Consider the following 19,708-nt stretch of genomic DNA (forward strand, 5'->3'; position numbering starts at 1 on the left):
CTATTTCAAAGAATTGTTTTGACTTAAACTGGTCCTGAAGAAGCATATCGCGAAACGCGTAGACCCGTTAATCAAGCAATATACCCGTAACAGTCGAGTATTTTTCACATATGTATAATCATCGTTCTAAACAAACACATTGTGATGGAACATGCTATGTGAATTTGTTTTTAGTTTCTTTCTTTCTTTGTCATTATATGATTTTTTAGTGATTGTTGTTTTTCCTTCACTATTTTAATTTATTATTTCATGTAATAAAAATGATTGAATTTTTACAATTGTTGAGTCGCATTAATTCATGCTATTATGTGCCTTTGAAAGTCCAACATTTTGTGGCATGACTGCTTGGTTTCCAAACAAGCATTCCTCCCTTTTTTTCTACATCTGTTCAATAAATGTTCCAGATCTTATACAAGCTAAGTTTTCGGCTAGACTTGTATATTGGCGGCCATAATATCTGATATCTATGTTCATGACTGGAGGGAGACGTATTCTGACAGAAGCCCACAAACGCATTGTCAGTCGATTCCGTTTTATGGAGAAGATCCAAACTTACGGGAATAAAGTTGGTGAAATATTATTCCTGCAAAGATGAATTCTCATTGGTCTGACTGAAATCCATTCTCAAAGTCTACTCCTGCTGCTTTTTTATTTAGTACCCCTCCCCCCACAAATCCCAAATAAAAAATTAATTATGAAAAGCAAAACATATTTTAATATAGAAAATGTGATCTGTGGACACAGAAATGCCCATACAGATGTATCCGGTGTAGAGTTTCTGGACAGTCACACCCCTCCCCCTCCATTCATCTCCCCCCATCTCCTCGGGTGTCATTTCCTCTTCTCAGTTATTACATTTACTTTATCATTTGGAAAACATTTTGGCATTTGTAATTTTCACTTTATAAGAAATCACACACAGACACTCCTATACATCCGATTTATTACACTTCTAATATCTCTATCAGATCACTCGCCATCATTTATAGGACAAGATTACCAGAGGATCCCCCAGATGAAGATCCCCCCTCCCCCACATAAAGATCTGCCCCCCCTCCCCCACACATATAATTAGTAATGGACTATAAATGATAAAGATGATAGAATGTGTCCAAATACAGAACAGGAAGTGATTGGAAGATGTGATTATCTCAGCGCACTCCTGACTCCACCCACCAATCTCCAATCTTCATTCATCAGAGAGGGGGAGGGGAGAGCCGATTCCGGAATATTTACTCGACTCCCTTCGCTTTCAGCTCATCCCGCACACGGTTCAGATAATCCGGATCCGGGTAACCGAAACTACCAGAGGAAAAGAATCAACTGTTCAATACTCATCAATTACCCCCTCTGTATATACATACCCCCTTCACCCATATATACCCCCCACCCTCTGTATATACATATCCCCCCTTCCCCTCATATATACCCCCCCCTACCCCACCCTCTGTATATACATACCCCCTTGCCCTCATATATACCCCCACCCTCTGTATATACATATCCCCCCTTCCCCATATATAACCCCCCACCCCACCCTCTGTATATACATATCCCCCCTTCCCCATATATAACCCCCCCACCCCACCCTCTGTATATACATACCCCCTTCCCCTCATATATACCCCCCACCCTCTGTATATACATATCCCCCCTTCCCCATATATAACCCCACCACCCAACCCTCTGTATATACATAACCCCCTTCCCCTCATATATACCCCCCCACCCTCTGTATATACATATCCCCCCTTCCCCATATATAACCCCCACCCTCTGTATATACATACCCCCCTTCCCCTCATATATGCCCCCCACCCCAATCTCTGTATATAAATACCCCCCTCCCCCCATATATAACCCCCACCCCACCCTCTGTATGTGTATGTGTGTGTGTGTGTATATATATATATATATATATATATATATACACACACCCCCACCCTCTGTATATACATACCCCCTTCCCCTCATATATATACCCCCCACCCTCTGTATATACATACCCCCTTCCCAATATATATAACCCCCCCCCCACCCTCTGTATATACATATCCCCCCTTCCCCTCATATATACCCCCCAACCCCACCCTCTGTATATACATACTCCCTTCCCCTCATATATACCCACCACCCCACCCTCTGTATATACATACCCCCTTCCCCATATATAACCCCCCCCACCCCACCCTCTGTATATACATACACCCCTTACCCTCATATATACCCCCCACCCCAATCTCTGTATATACATACCCCCATATATAACCCCCCACCCTCTGTATACATATATACCCCCACCCTCTGTATATACATACCCCCCTTCCCCTCATGTATATACATACCCCTCTCCCCCTCATATATACCCCCCTACCCCAATCTCTGTATATACATACCCCCCTCCCCCCATATATAACCCCCCACCCTCTGTGTGTATAATGGAAAATTGTTACCAATACTTACCGTAATTTTCCTTTCCTGGCTCTGCGTCATGCCATCATACTACGGGTCAACTCCGCCCCTCTGACCCCCATAGGACATCCCTGAAATAGCATAAAAGGCAGGCAATACGTGGTGGAGGTGTTCTGTATGAGCTCGTGACGGATCAGGGAGGGTTTGTGCTGGCATGACGCAGAGCCAGGAAAGGAAAATTACGGTAAGTATTGGTAACAATTTTCCATTTTCCTGGCTCTGCGTCATGCCATCATACTACGGGACTTAACTAGCCAAAACACAGGGTGGGAAGAATAAATTACAAACACCAGGTACTGCTGCAAGAAACTAATTTTTACATCTTGATAAAGCAGAAGACACTACCGAAGCTCCCATCTGAGCATACTGGGATGACATCACATCCAGCTTATAGTGTTTTATGCAGGTATTAGGAGATCTCCAACCTGCTGCCTTACAGACCACGTCTGCCGATACTTTGGACCAAGCTGCCCAGGAGGATGACACCGCTCTTATGGAATGTGTTCGGATCTCCTGAGGAGGGGGGAGGCCTTCCAGGGAGTAAGCTGTTTGTATTGCTTTAACTATCCCTGTCGAGAGGACTCTTGGAGGGCCCGGCATACCCATCCTGGGACCCTTTGGGAATACAAAAAAAAGAGCATCTGTTTTCCGGAACGAGACCGTTCTGGGCAGCTATGTCTGTGGGAGAGACTTCATATCCAGATCATACCATCTAGGCTCCTCCAAGTCTGATTGAGCAGGTGAAAAGGCCGGGAGAAACGATTCCCAATTAAAATGAAATTCCGACGAGACTTTAGGAAAGGACTTCGGAGAAGGTTGTAACACTACGCTGTCCTGAAGGAAGGTGCAGAACGGCTCTTTGTAGGAGAAGGCTGCAGTGTCTGAGCCTCATCTGGCTGAGACCAAAACTGTCAAGAAAACCGTCTTTAATGTCAGGTACCATAAAGGACTGTCCAAATCTGGGGAAAAAAGGGGCTTTTTAGCAACCCCATTAATACTAACAGTAAATCCCACTTTGGAAAGAAAAGGACGAATAGGCGGGTATATCTTGATTGCCGCACGGAGGAATCCAACTACTAGAGACTCCTTTGACCATGAGGTATTGGTAAGGGCCAAAAGTGCTGAAATTTGTACGTTAAGCATGTTGAAGCTTAGTCCTGAGTCGAGGCCGTACTGCAGAAAATCCAATATATTCGCCACTGAGGGGAAACGGAAAGAAAATCCCTGTTGGACTGAGAAATCCTCGAACCTCTGCCACACTCTATAATAAGTGGCCTTTAGTAGATTCTTTCCTGGATGACAGAATGGTGGACATTACTGAGTCTGAGAGATTTAGATTCTGGAGCTTGCTCCTCTCAAATTCCATGCAGTCAAGGCCAGACAGGCAAAGTTGGGGTGAGTGTGGCCGTTGCAGATGAGAAGGTCCCTGACCTGAGGGAGCCTTATTGGAGGACACACCGCCAGACGACAAAGAAGGGGAAACCATGGCCTCCTCGGCCCGAATAGAGCTATCACAATAGCGGGTACTCCCTCCTCCATGATCTTTACCAATGATTTGAGGATCAGAGTAATTGGTGGAAATAGCTAGACCTGCTTGAAGCCCCACTTCTGATAGAGAGCATCCTGGGCCAGAGCTTGCGGGCAGAAGTGGGAAAAAACATGACAGTTGAAATGTGTCGCCTTTAAGTCTATCTCGGGAACCCCCATTGCTCGACAAATATTTTGGATTTTGCATCCATCCTGTGTAGTTGGCGAAGTTCCTGCTCAACTGGTCTGCTAGGGTATTCTGAGGGTCCGGGAGACACGATGCTGAACAGTCCAACAAATGGGCTTCGGCCAAGGAGAAGATCTCCGCAGTTACCTGGAGAAGTTGCAGACTTCCTGTCCCCCCTTGTTTCACAATGTACGATACCTCCGTTGTATTGTCCATGAGAAGTCTGACTCTCCTGCCTTGGATTACGGGCAAAAACGTCTTCAGCGCTTCCCTGGTCGCTGTTAGTTCTAGGAGATGCGAGGAACATGGCAAACTCTGGTCCCACACTCCCTGCACTTTCAGTTGTAGGCAATGCGCCCCCCAACTCTGGAGACTGGCATCCGCAGTAATCGTGATCCAGTCTCCAGGGCTGACGGGCCCGCCCAGGGAGAGGTTGCTCCTCTTGGTCCACCACAGAAGGTTGTTGGAAACTAAGCAAGGAACCTGGAACCTCTGGCTGAGACCTTCTCCTGTGTCACCGTGCCCAAGGCACTTCCGGGATACAGGCCGTTAGGAGACCTAAAAAAACTCATGCATCGACGAACCGTGATTTCCTTTGAGGACCTAATCCCCTTGGTCCCCGCACAAACTCGATCAATCTTCTCTCTTCACAAGAAATCTTGTATTGGACTGTACTGAAAACCCCCTGCCCAGGTAGGTTAGGCATTGGATGGAAAAAAGTTGGCTCTTCTGCACATTCACCATGCACCCAAATTCTGATTGGGTCTGCAAGACTTGATCCCGGTGGTCTATGAGAAAATCCCTGGAGTGAGCCAACACCAGGATATAGTCCACATAATGCTCAGGATCCCAGGCCCCAGAAAGATGGGCATGACCTTAACTAGCACTGAACAGCTATCTAGGAGTAAGTAAACTGAATTCAATTCTACTAAAACTTGACAAGATGAAAGCTCTCGAGAGTCCTGCAGGCTAAGGCGTTAACTAGCAGCAGTGCTCCTACGTCGCTCTAAGCAGGATATCACTGAGGAAACGAATGCCCTAAGGATAGATAGTACCTCCAGAAGGGTTCTGGGGCGGGGCCCGTGACCAAAAACATACCCGGACCCAGAAGGATGGACATGACCTTTGCTTGCAATGAACAGCGATCCAGGACTTAAGTAGACTGGATTTGAATCTACTAAAAATTGACAAGATACTCCAAGATCTAGAGGGTCCTGCAGGCAAAAACGTTACTTAGCAGCAGCACCCCTACTTCGCTATCTGCAAAATGTCACTTGAGGAAATAAATGCCATAAAGATTGATAGTACCCTCAAGAGGGTTCTGGGGAGAATGCCAACCAAAAAACATACCATGACCTAGGTCAAGTCATTGTCTGCTAGAAAAAACCTGAGTGCTGATGAACCCAGACCTGTAGACTAGCATTTGCTAAGTCCAGAAAAGGGCACCAGCCTCCCTTCCTTACCACCAGAAGAATGGTTTTCCAGGATTCTGTCCTAAAGACAGGAACCTTCATAAATACCTGCATGTGCTTAGCACTAAGATTAATCCAAAGGCCATCTGACATTTGTGACCCAAGAGAGGGAATAAATATTCATGCTCCACCTCTGCGTCCGCATCGAAAGAATGCCCTGAGCCAAAAATCACTCCTTAAAACTGTTGACAGATTGGTGGAGCATGGGAGCTATGGTAAGGAAGCAGGAAACTGCTGCAGGGATGAGAACATTAGCGATCATTGATCCTCAAACATTTAAAAATGTCTTCCAGGGTATGGGAGGTAATGCAAACATTGTACACTGCTTTCTTTTTAATACCTGCATCTGACCATAGCTCTAGAGCAGTGATAGCGAACCTCGGCACCCCAGAACCACACCTCCCACAATGCCCAACTACACTTCAGAGTGCATGAGCATCATGGGAAATACAGCCCCAAAGCATCCGGAGCGCCAAGGCTTCTGAAACCACAAACCCCCTGTTGCCTCTGCTTTGAGGAAGCATGCCTATGGCTGTTAGACTTTGCAAAGCCTCAGAAAGCAGAACATGCAAGGGCCCCCATGGACTTAGAGTGGTGAACTGTCCCCCACAGCACTGGGGCAGCTTGACTCAGAACCCAGAGAAGCTAAGTGCACCATTATCAGTATTACTGCCCTCTGCTGGTTAAGAGGTATATGTGCTGCTGTACAGAACCTAGTGTTCCCAGGTGGTCCCCCATTCATTCACTAACAAGGTCTAAACCTGCTTAGCTTCTGAGATCAAGCACATACAGGGTGGTGTGGTGTGGCCGTAGGCTATCCTGACTAAGGCAACTCTGATGCTGTAGTCCTGGGCCATCCCCAAGAGCCAGGCAAACAAGCCTTTACCTGAACTGAGAAAACTTTACGCAAGCTTCCCAACCAGAGCCCTTTCTCCTCCACATGGAGAACCTCATCTGCTCTAAGCAATAAGGACTAATAGGATAGCCACAGGCTGCACAAAGTGCCTGCTTATTCTGTTGTCCACAAACAGAAGTAACCTTGTTGTTGTCTCTGCAGCAGGTAGCAACAGTATTGTAAAGCAGCAGCTATATGCAAACACTTGAGAATGGTGACTACATCCGGTGTTCACAATAACCGAGGCTATAAATAGTGGACAGGAGAACCTCTGACCACCCCATTAAGGCACAGACACCTTCTCCTTCCTGGCAACGTATCCTCCCAGCACCTCATGTGCTAAGCATAGTGAGAGGAAGATCCTTGGACTACCTCCTTAAGGTATAGCTGACATATCCTCCAAATTAGTGATAAGATGATGTGAAGCATTCGCCAAGTGACAGAATTCACAGCCGTGTCAATATTTCAGTATGTGATCTCCTGTGGAATTAAAATCAAAGTTGCAGGGTGCTTAGTTCACATTCATCCCCACAACACCGTGGCTCCACACTCAATCAGATCTATTCAGAGTGACCAACTGACGAAAATTTATTCCGTCCTGGCCACCTACATTGCTCTCTTTTTTTTTTTCCAAAAAAAGATAATGAAAAACAAAAACGCATTCCTTCCCAAAAAAATCTTCAGTGCTTTGAGGCTGGCAGCAGCTTCAGACAAAAATACCCCAAGCTTCAACACAGGCATAGTAGACCAGGATGTGCATGTACTCACAGTGAGGGCAGCAGAGACCCAGTTACACACAGTGTATGGCCACAGAGGAAAAGGAAGCCAGCTGCACCTGCAGACTGTCTCCACTGATTAACCAAAAGCTCCAAGGTGATCAGAGGAAGCCTGGGCTGGCCCCCTCCCCCCACACTGGAGCATGCAAAACCACCATCTCTAGTGAACTACAAGAGCCAGCAAGCATGTTTAAGGGGAAAAAAATACAGCAAAAAAATTGCCAGCCAGCTTCATATCATCATTCATACTGTAACAACAGTGAGGAAAGCACCTCCACTGTAATACGGCATCTGTGTCAGTTTTGACTGTCAATTAATGGTATCACTATGAAATGCAGCAATTTATACTGCAATGTAACTTACCCCCAGCACCAAGGGGAACCCCCATCCAGGGAGATTTACAGCCCATAAGAGGGGGTCTTCTTACCCAGGAGAGAGGCTGAACCTGGGAAGGCCACAAGGAAGGATAACATAATTTTCAAGGTGTCCGGAGCGAGGACGAAAAAAAGAACACCTCCACCAGGTACTGCCTGCCTTTTATGCTATTTCAGGGATGTCCTATGGGGGTCAGAGGGGCAGAGTTGACCCGTAGTATGATGGCATGACGCAGAGCCAGGAAATATATATATATATATATAACCCTCCCACCCTCTGTATAAACATACCTCCCTTCCCCCATATATAAATCTGTATATATATATATCCCCCCATCCACCATATATACCCCCTACCCCACCCTCTGTATAAACATATCCCCTCCCCCCATATATAACCCCCCCACCCCACCCTCTGTGTGTGTGTATATATATATATATATATATATATATATATATATATATATATATATATATATATATAGACCCCCCACCCTCTGTATAAACATACCCCCTCCCCCATATATAAAACCCCCACCCTCTGTATATATCCCCCTCCCCCGTATATATACCCCCATCCTCTGTATTTAAATACACCCCTCCCCCCATATATACCCCCACCCCACCCTCTGTATATGCATACCCCCCTCCCCTATATATACCCCCCCATATATACCCCCCACCATCTGTATATAGATACCCTCCTCCCCCTATATATAACCTCCCCCCACCCTCTGTATATACATACCCCCCCTCCCCCCATATATACCCCTACACCCCACCCTCTGTATATACATACCCCCCTCCCTGTACACAGTATATAACCCCCCAACCCACCCCCTGCAAATACACACACGCCCATCCTCCCGTACATAACCCCCCACCCCACCCTCTGTATATACATACCCCCCTCCCCCATATATAACCCCACCCCACCCTCTGTATATACATACACCCCCTCCCCCCCGTATATAACCCCATCCACCCCACCCTCTGTATATACATACCCCCCTCCCCCCATAAATAACCCCACCCCACCCTCTGTATATACATATCCCCTACCCCCATATATAACCCCCCCACCCCACCCTCTGCATATACATACCCCACTCCCCCCATATATAGCCCTCCACCCCACCCTCTGTATATACATATCCCCTACCCCCATATAGAACCCCCAACCCCACCCTCTGTATATACATACACCCCCTCCCCCATATATAACCCCCCCCCCCTCTGTATATACGTACAACCCTCCCCCATATATATTTTCCCCCACCCCACCCTCTGTATATACATACTACCCTCCCCCCATATATAACCATCCCCCATATATCACCCTTCCATCCCACCCTCTGTATATACATACCACCTCCCCCCATATATAACCTCCCACCCCACCATCTGTATATACTGTACATACCCCCCACCCCACCCTCTGTACATACGTACACCCCCACACCCATATATAACCCCCACCCCACTCTCTGTATATACACACCCCTCTACCCCATATATTACCCCCCACCCCACCCTCTGTATATACATACCCCCCTTCCCCCATATATAACCCCTTGAACCCTCTGTATATACCCTCCTCCCCCCCATATATAACCCCCCACCCTCTGTATATACATACTGTGATGAACGCCCATTTGCTGGGACGTTCGCTACAGGCTACTGGAGGAGTGTGGAGGCCAGCCTCCTGCTCACGGACTATGGGCCCTGGCTTGTAGGAGAGTGCGGCTCTGGGTGGGGGTGAATGCGGGGGGACCCTTGGAGTTCTGTTACTCACCCCAAGCGACACAGACCCTGGACTTCATACAATGAGAGACTAAACAGATGCTAACTACATCAGACTCAGCTATTGTATACTGGGGGGATGTGAATGGACACTTATAATAAGGTGTGTTGTATATGGAGACGGGCAGTCTGAGAGCCGATGTCTTCTACTTTCATCTGTTTAGAGGTGAGGTGTGTTCACATTTCTAGGAATGGGAATTCGGCTATGTTTGGACTTGTTGTTTGTCAATTATGATAATGCTGCAATGTCATTCACCTGTGTCTGTCCAGATGGCCAGGTATGTTAATTATGTTCTGTATACAATACATTTGCATGATGTAATCAAGCACCTAAGACTGTATATATTGGAAGTGAGTTGTTGAATAAAGAGTCTTTTGTTTTTACCCTTCATCGAGCTTAGGCTTATGTTTGGGGGGAATTGGGGGCAATAGTCACTGCATCACAGGGGATTCGGGAGACCTAAGACAGAAATAATTGGGGGTCCGTTACACATACCCCCTTCCCCATATGTAACCCCCCAGCCCCAACCTCTGTATATACCCCCCCTGTATATAACACACATACACCCCCCCCCCTGTATATAACACACATACAACCCCCCTCTGTATATAACACACATACACCCCCCTCTGTATATAACACACATACACCCCCCTCTGTATATAACACACATACACCCCCCCTCTGTATATAACACACATACACCCCCCCCTCTGTATATAACACACATACACCCCCCCCCTCTGTATATAACACACATACACCCCCCTCTGTATATAACACACATACACCCCCCTCTGTATATAACACACATACACCCCCCTCTGTATATAACACACATACACCCCCCTCTGTATATAACACACATACACCCCCCTCTGTATATAACACACATACACCCTCCTCTGTATATAACACACATACACCCCCCCCTCTGTATATAACACACATACACCCCCCCCCCTCTGTATGTAACACACATACACCCCCCCCCCCTCTGTATATAACACACATACACCCCCCTCTGTATATAACACACATACACCCCCCCTGTATATAACACACATACACCCCCCCCCCTGTATATAACACACATACAACCCCCCTCTGTATATAACACACATACAACCCCCCTCTGTATATAACACACATACACCCCCCTCTGTATATAACACACATACACCCCCCTCTGTATATAACACACATACACCCCCTCTGTATATAACACACATACACCCCCCTCTGTATATAACACACATACACCCCCTCTGTATATAACACACATACACCCCCCCTGTATATAACACACATACACCCCCCCCTGTATATAACACACATACACCCCCCCCTCTGTATATAACACACATACACCCCCCTCTGTATATAACACACATACACCCCCCCCCTCTGTATATAACACACATACACCCCCCCCCCTGTATATAACACACATACACCCCCCTCTGTATATAACACACATACACCCCCCCTCTGTATATAACACACATACAACCCCCCCCTGTATATAACACACATACACCCCCCTCTGTATATAACACACATACAACCCCCCCCCCTGTATATAACACACATACAACCCCCCCTCTGTATATGATATTTATCTTACTTTTGTGGGCCCCCGGATGTACTGGTTTTATGGTGGATATCATTCCAGGTGACGGTGTCGGTGGCGCCGGTTATGCCGGAATCTCCCACGGTGAAGATCAGTCGCTGGTCAAAGGCTTTTCTCAGCAGGCGCAGGATGTCCCTCCCCTCCTTGTTATCCGGTAAATAAGCCCAACGTCTGGTACCTGAGAAATGTCTTCCGGGATGAGGATGATTCTCCTGGATAATGAGATAATGGGAGTCATGAGAAGGGAGGAGGGAGTGCTGCACACACAGCTAGATAGGAAGTCTTCATTTCCCATACAGAACACTTTACTGCCCCCCCCCCCCCCCCCATACACAACAGCACCCACCTTTCCTTCCATCCCCCGCTGTTACATTCCAAGAGGACAAAGCCCTGTGTAAGCTCCAACTTATCAGAGCTTACACAGGACTCCCTCCCTGCCCCCATGTGACAGTGCTAGGCCAATTACAGTGCACCAGAGCTGTCACATGGGAGAGGGGGAGGGGTCACATGCTCATCCATACTTGGAGGTTCCTTCAGCTCCTGCAGCCAGAGAGTGAAGGAAAGGAGGGCATTTACTGCTGAGGGGGAGGAGGGCAGGTGAGAGGATTCCTTCTCTTCACCCTGAATGGATAACATGGAGGATCGCTGGAATTCTATGGAATCCATGGCTGTCAGAGGTTTCTGTATCTCAGTCAGGAGGATTCTGTCATTAATTCTGAGGTCTGAACTCACCTTCTGGATGCCTGATGGGATGTTATAGATGATCTCTATGGTTCCACATCCAGGATATCCCGGTAGTGAGGAGTATTTGTTTGTGTTCACAGTCATAGTTCCATCTGGCTGGTCTCCTGTGACTGTCCCATAGGAGACTCCGCATATCGCACACACAGGCTTATGGTCCATGAGATCCTTAAGACATCCCTTACAGTATGCATGCTTACACTTATCCAGTATAGCCTTATCTTTTATCTCACACAGGCAGACAGGACAAATGTCTGGTTCTTCTTCTGGGGAACTGTCGATGTCAAATGGCTCTTCTTCTTTCTGTGCAGCAGCTGAGGGACCACTGGAGTCCCTTTTCTCTCCTGAGGAACCACTGCGGGAAATTCTGGGAATTCTGGCAGCCAACTGCTGCAACATCTTCAGTCTCTCATCACCGGACAACTGTCGGATCCTGGCAAGATCTCCTCTTCCGATATCCTGAACTGTCACAGGAACGGTGACTTCTATAATATGATTTCCTCTTCCCAGAACTCTTCTCTGATCTGTGTGAGGGAAAGATAATCCATGAAGACTACAACCAGCTAAACGTGACCCAATGACAGGAGGTGATCAGGCTGTTCTACCGTCCCATTACTGAACATTTCTTCACTGACCACCAATATATCATCATAGTCTCCCCCGTCCCCCAATATATCATCATAGTTCCACTGACTCCCAATGTATCATCATAATTCTACACTGACCTCCAAGATATTAGCTCATCTCTCCACTGAATGCCAATAATCAGTACATGCATGCTGTATATTACTATGTTTCTATGCAAATCTCAGACCTCTGCACTCTATGCAAATCTCAGACCTCTGCACTCTATGCAAATCTCAGACCCCTGCACTCTATGCAAATCTCAGACCTCTGCACTCTGACCCCTGCATTCGATTCTATGCACATCCCGGACCCCTGCACTCTATGCGCACCCCAGACCCCTGCAGTCTATTCTATGCACATCCCGGACCCCTGCACTCTGTGCACATCCCGAACCCCTGCACTCTATGCACACCCCAGACCCCTGCAGTCTATTCTATGCACACCCGGACCCCTGCACTCTATGCACAACCCAGACCCCTGCACTCTATGCACACCCCAGACCCCTGCACTCTCTGCACACCCCGGACTCCTGCACTCTATGCACATCCCAAACCCCTGCACATCCCGGACCCCTGCACTCTATGCACATCCCGGACCCCTGCACTCTATGCACACCCCAGACCCCTGCACTCTATGCACACCCCAGACCCCTGCACTCTATGCACACCCCGGACCCCTGCACTCTATGCCCCCCCCGGACCCCTGCACTCTATGCACACCCCAAACCCCTGTACACCCTGGACCCCTGAACTCTATGCACACCCGGACCCCTGCACTCTATGCACACCCCGGACCCCTGCACTCTATGCACACCCTGGACCCCTGCACTCTATGCACATCCCGGACCCCTGCACTCTTAAGTAGAACCTGCACTCTATGCACACCCTGAACCCTTGCACTCTATGCACACCCCGGACCCCTGCACTCTATGCACACCCTGGGCTCCTGCACTCTATGCACACCTTGGACCCCTGCACTCTATGCACACCCCAGACCCCTGCACTCTATGCACACCCTGGACCCCTGCACTCTATGCACACTCCGGACCCCTGCACTCTATGCACACCCCGGACCCCTGCACTCTATGCACACCCCGGACCCCTGCACTCTATGCACACCCGGACCCCTGCACTCTCTACACATCCTGAACCCCTGCACTCTATGCACACCCCAGACCCCTGCAGTCTATGCACACCCTGGACCCCTGCACTCCCTGCACATCTTGGACCCCTGCACTCTATGCACACTCCGGAACCCTGCAGTCTATGCACACCCCAGACCCCTGCACTCTCTGCACACCCCGGACCCCTGCACTCTATGCACATCCCAAACCCCTGCACATCCCGGACCCCTGCACTCTATATACATCCCGGACCCCTGCACTCTATGCACACCCCAGACCCCTGCACTCTATGCACACCCCAGACCCCTGCACTCTATGCACACCCCGGACCCCTGCACTCTATGCCCCCCCCCCCGGACCCCTGCACTCTATGCACACCCCAAACCCCTGTACACCCTGGACCCCTGAACTCTATGCACACCTGGACCCCTGCACTCTATGCACACCCCGGACCCCTGCACTCTATGCACACCCTGGACCCCTGCACTCTATGCACATCCCGGACCCCTGCACTCTAAGTAGAACCTGCACTCTATGCACACCCTGAACCCTTGCACTCTATGCACACCCCGGACCCCTGCACTCTATGCACACCCTGGACCCCTGCACTCTATGCACACTCTGGACCCCTGCACTCTATGCACACCCCAGACCCCTGCAGTCTATGCACACCCTGGACCCCTGCACTCCCTGCACATCTTGGACCCCTGCACTCTATGCACACCCCGGACCCCTGCACTCTATGCACACCCCGGACCCCTGCACTCTATGCACACCCCGGACCCCTGCACTCTCTACACATCCTGGACCCCTGCACTCTATGCACACCCCAGACCCCTGCAGTCTATGCACACCCCGGACCCCTGCACTCTCTGCACATCTTGGACCCCTGCACTCTATGCACACCCCAGACCCCTGCACTCTATGCACACCCCGGACCCCTGCACTCTCTGCACATCTTGGACCCCTGCACTCTATGCACACCCCGGACCCCTGCACTCTATGCACACCCCGGACCCCTGCACTCTCTGCACATCCTGGACCCCTGCACTCTATGCACATCCCGGACCCCTGCACTCTATGCACACCCCGGACCCCTGCACTCTATGCACACCCCAGACCCCTGCACTCTATGCACACCCCAGACCCCTGCACTCTATGCCCCCCCAGACCCCTGCACTCTATGCACACCCCAAACCCCTGTACACCCTGGACCCCTGAACTCTATGCACACCCAGACCCCTGCACTCTATGCAAACTCCGGACCCCTGCACTCTCTGCACATCCTGGACCCCTGCACTCTCTGCACATCCTGGACCCCTGCACTGTATACACTATATTGTACATTACATACTTCTCACAAAAGTGTTCATTGTCTTAGCAGTTGCTGGTTGTCAAGCAGTCCATGACTATTTTACTGAATTCTTCTTTAAGATCGGCTCAGACAAAGTAATAAATCTGTTTATTTGTGCAGAAAATCATAAATAACAGAAGAATCTCATTTTTTTAGTACTGATTGTGCTGAGGTTTATATGTGTCTGTGAGACTCTTCCTTGAATCACAGCAAGCAAAGTATGTTTTACAGGTACAAGGTTTGACAGACCTAGCTGGGACCGGGGCTTTTGGAGAGGACTGGGAGCAAGCCTCTAACCCACTGACTATGGGCCCTGGCATTTAGGGGAACACTACTCTTTGGAAGGTGTGTGCCTGGGGGATCCGTGGAGTGGTCTTGTTTCTGATTCAAGTTCATGTCTCCCCAAAACACACAGACTCTGGGAACTGGAGGTTCCAGATCCACATTTGGGGCCTCTATGCCTCAAACCAGCAATGACTGTAGATGTTAACATAATCCGCTCAAACCACTGGGGTCCCCTTCCATAATGTGTTTATTTTAAATCGGTCTTCTGCTATAGTCACTGACTATTAAAATTGCGTTAATTAACAGATCTATTGCCTGCTAGCAAACTATTGGGGGATGTGTTTATACTTGTAATAATGTGTATTGTACTTAGTGAGCTGAATGCTAGCAAGTCTGACCTGGAATGAGATCTCTGAGTGTCAAGGTGTTGTTTAATTAACTTAATGTTTCTAGTGAATATTGGATACTTTGTCTAAACTCTTAGGCCCCTTTCACATGGGCGATCCGATCCGCCTGTCAGTTTTTCAGGCGGACCTGATCGGATGCTCCATGCATCCCTAGGGGGAAGCGGGTGTCAGCGAAGACATCTCCATTGACGACCGCTGCTATGCTATCCGATTCCGATTCTGTCCGTGAAATCCAGACGGATTGAAACCCTATTTTCCTTCCGTCCAGCGGATCGGATGGGATCGGATGAGAACGGACAGGCGGTCCGTTCTCATCCGATCTCCCCATAGAGGACAGCGGGGCTCTGACAGCTCCATCTCTGCACACAGAGCAGAGACAGGGCTGTCATCCGCCTGCTCAGCGGGGATCGGCGGATTGATCCCCCGCTGAGCAGAACGGACTCCGTCGGGTGGTGCTCCTGTGTGAAAGGGGCCTTAAGGATTCTCTATCATGGGATTAGACATGAGTCAGCTGTACCTCGTTATCTAAGCATTGTGTGATGTTTTGGGAAAATATTTGGGTGGTCACTGACATACTTCTCAGGTGTATAAAAAGCCTGTAATCTTGTTCAATAAATCAGTTCCAGTTTTGCAGCTAAACGAGTCCCGTCTAGTGCTTGGTTGCAATATGCAGCTGTAATATCTGATATATATGTTCAGACTGGAGGAAGCCGTATACTGACAGGAGCCCTCAAGCGGAGTGTGGGACAGTTCTGTCACACAAGGAAGCCTGGGTTTTGTTTAACCACATTAAGACCGCTGTAATGGAACCGCGATCGACACTGTGTTTGTGGGCCTCTGTCAGAATACCGCTTCCTTCAGTCTAAACATAGGTATCAGATATTACAGCGCCCCCATACAAAACTAGCCTGAACTTAGCTTGTATGGATCTGAAAATAACCACTTTATTGAACAAGAAACATACTTTTTATACACTTGAGAAGTATGTCAGTCATTACATGAACAATGACCCGAATATTTACCCAAAAAATCACACAATGGTTAGATAACGAGGTACAGCTGACTCATGGCTAATCCCATCTAGACAAGGTTATCATTCACATGCTAATTAATTCAGCACACTTAAACCAGCTGGGATGACCAGACTGCCAGCAACAAGGCTAAAACAAAGTACAAAATGACACATTATTATAAGTGTAAACACAGAACCCACAGTAAACAATAGGTGAGCAAATCGGCATAATTTACAATGCGTGGAAGACAGGTGGTTGAACTGATGATACAGTATCTCACAAAAGTGAGTACACCCCTCACATTTCTGTAAATATTTTTTCTATCTTTTCATGTGACAACACTGAAGAAATGACACTTTGCTACATGTAAAGTAGTGAGTGTACAGCTTGTATAACAGTGTAAATTTGCTGTCCCCTCAAAATAACTCAACACACAGACATTGATGTCTAAACCACTGGCAACAAAAGTGAGTACACCTCTAAGTGACAATGTCCAAATTGGGCCCAAAGTGTCAATATTTTGTGTGGCCACCATTATCTTCCAGCATAGCCTTAACCTTCTTGGACATGGAGTTCACCAGAGAATCACAGGTTGCCACTGGAATCCTCTTCCACTCCTCCATGATAACATCACGGAGCTGGTGGATGTTAGAGACCTTGCACTCCTCCACCTTCCGTCCGCAGATGCTCAATAGGGTTTAGGTCTGGAGACATGCTTGGCCAGTCCATCACCTTTTCCCTCAGCTTCTTTAGCTAGGCAGTGGTCATCTTGGGGGTGTGTTTGGGGTCATTATCATGTTGGAATACTGCCCTGCCCCCCAGTCTCTGAAGGGAAGGGATCATGCTCTGCTTCAGTATGTCACAGTACATGTTGGCATTCATGGTTCCCTCAATAAACTGTAGCTCCCCAGTGCCGGCAGCACTCATGCAGCCCCAGACCATGACACTCCCACCACCATGCTTGACTGTAGGCAAGACACACTTGACTTTGTACTCCTCACCTGGTTGCCGCCACACACGCCTGACACCATCTGACACCAAATAAGTTTATCTTGGTCTCATCAGAGCACAGGAGATGGTTCCAGTAATCCATGTCCTTAGTCTGCTTGTCTTCAGCAAACTGTTTGTGGGCTTTCTTGTGCATCGCCTTTAGAAGAGGCTTCCTTCTGGGATGACAGCCATGCAGACCAATTTGATGCAGTGTACGGCGTATGGTCTGAGCACTGACAGGCTGACCCCTCCCCCACCCCTTCAACCTCTGCAGCATTGCTGGCAGCGCTCATATGTCTATTTTTTCAAAGACAACCTCTGGATATGACGCTGAGCACGGCACTCCACTTCTTTTGTGGACCATGGTGAGGCCTGTTCTGAGTGGAACCTGTCCTGTTAAACCACTGTATGGTCTTGGCCACTGTGCTGCAGCTCAGTTTCAGGGTCTTGGCAATCTTCTTATAGCCTAGGCCATCTTTATGAAGAACAACAATTCTTTTTTTCAGATCCTCAGAGAGTTCTTTGCCATGAGGTGCCATGTTGAACTTCCAGTGACCAGTATGAGAGAGTGAGAGTGATAACACCAAATTTAACACACCTCCCCCCATTCACACCTGAGACCTTGTAACACTAATGAGTCACATGACACCGGGGAGGGAAAATGGCTAATTGGGCCCAATTTGGACATTTTCACTTAGGGGTGTACTGACTTCTGTTGCCAGCGGTTTAGACATTAATGGCTGTGTGTTGAGTTATTTTGAGGGGACAGTAAATTTACACTGTTATACAAGCTGTACACTCACTACTTTACATTGTAGCAAAGTGTCATTTCTTCAGTGTTGTCACATGAAAAGATAGAATAAAATATGTACAAAAATGTGAGGGGTGTCCTGACTTTTGTAAGATACTGTATATATTGTCCTCTGTGTATAGGTGTCCAACATCCTGAAGGACCTGGATTCCAGAACAATCAATCAGATTCCAGCTTTCATTCCTTCCGTACAGATGACAAGGTAAGGGCTGATTTACATTTGCTTCAAAACATGGCTTCGGACACGCTTTTTTAATGCTTTCTGAACGCAAGTCAAAGCCCCTGTCACTAAATAAAATGGTTAGTTTACAGTCTTGTTTACGCCTTGCGTTTGCTTCAAAAAATTATACCCCTGTCGCTTTTGAGGTGCTTCAAAGCATCTTCAAAGCCTCCATAGAAGTCTATAACAAAGCTTGCTTGAAGCCCCTGAAGGTTTTGAGAGGTTTTAATTCATCTTTAGCTTCGCTTTGTTTTGGAGAAATTGCACGTATGAGATATCATCACACACACACACAGGGCATGTGCCAAGCTTCCAAAAAGCACCACTGAAGCATCATCACCAGGGCACCATGAAGCAATTTAAAAATCATGTTAAAGCAGTAGGCGCTTTTATGTGTGTTGAAGTTAAAGCAAAGTGTAAATGATCCCTAAAAGCTAACATCTAACTGGTTACTTCTCCAGTCTATACACCATGTCAGGTAATGTATGTAGGTGAGTGGTGGCATCTTCTGGGGTGACAGATAATAGGACTTACCATCCTGATTCTGGAAGATGGCGCAGTATGTCTGTCCATCCACCCTGGTCACATCGCACTCTCCTCCGCCAGACTTCGATCTGGATCCAAAATATTTTAGCAGCTTTAGTGATAAATTTTTCGCTGAAGGTAAAGTTCTCACCAGTATGGGGTGTCCCCTGTCCATCAATTTCTCCTCTTCCTCCTGATCAAGATATCCCTTCCCCCCAATATCATATCCTGGAGAATGCCATACACCTGACTGTCCATCCCTCTGCCCCCCCACTGTCTGTCTGACCCCAGTTGTGGGTTGTATCACATTTCTCTTATAAGACATTAGATCTGAGAATTCCCCCACTATTTCTAGAACTGTCTCCTCTGCTACACCTAGTATCTGTCTCCCCCAGTACCAGGCTGTCCTCCTCTCTCTCCTCTCTATGCCAGGCTGCCCTCCTCTCTATCCTCTTAGTGGCAGACTGTCCTC

The 19,708-nt window shown here is 48.0% G+C and overlaps 1 protein-coding gene across 1 annotated transcript; it reads right to left on the reverse strand.

The window, feature by feature from the left end:
- Positions 1 to 1,231: 1,231 nt before the first annotated feature.
- On the reverse strand, positions 1,232 to 19,561 carry LOC309558767 (uncharacterized protein; the record flags this gene model as incomplete). The annotated part of the gene is made up of 4 exons (XM_082261815.1): positions 1,232 to 1,302; positions 11,135 to 11,352; positions 11,873 to 12,405; positions 19,246 to 19,561. The coding sequence occupies 4 exons, from the start codon at positions 19,559 to 19,561 to the stop codon at positions 1,233 to 1,235; spliced, it is 1,137 nt and encodes a 378-aa protein (XP_082117941.1). The 3' UTR covers position 1,232.
- Between the last annotated feature and the right edge of the window lie 147 nt (positions 19,562 to 19,708).

This window comes from Pelophylax lessonae (genome assembly GCF_965119305.1).
Source record: "Pelophylax lessonae genome assembly, chromosome: 6".
In the NCBI taxonomy this organism is placed as follows: domain Eukaryota; kingdom Metazoa; phylum Chordata; class Amphibia; order Anura; family Ranidae; genus Pelophylax; species Pelophylax lessonae.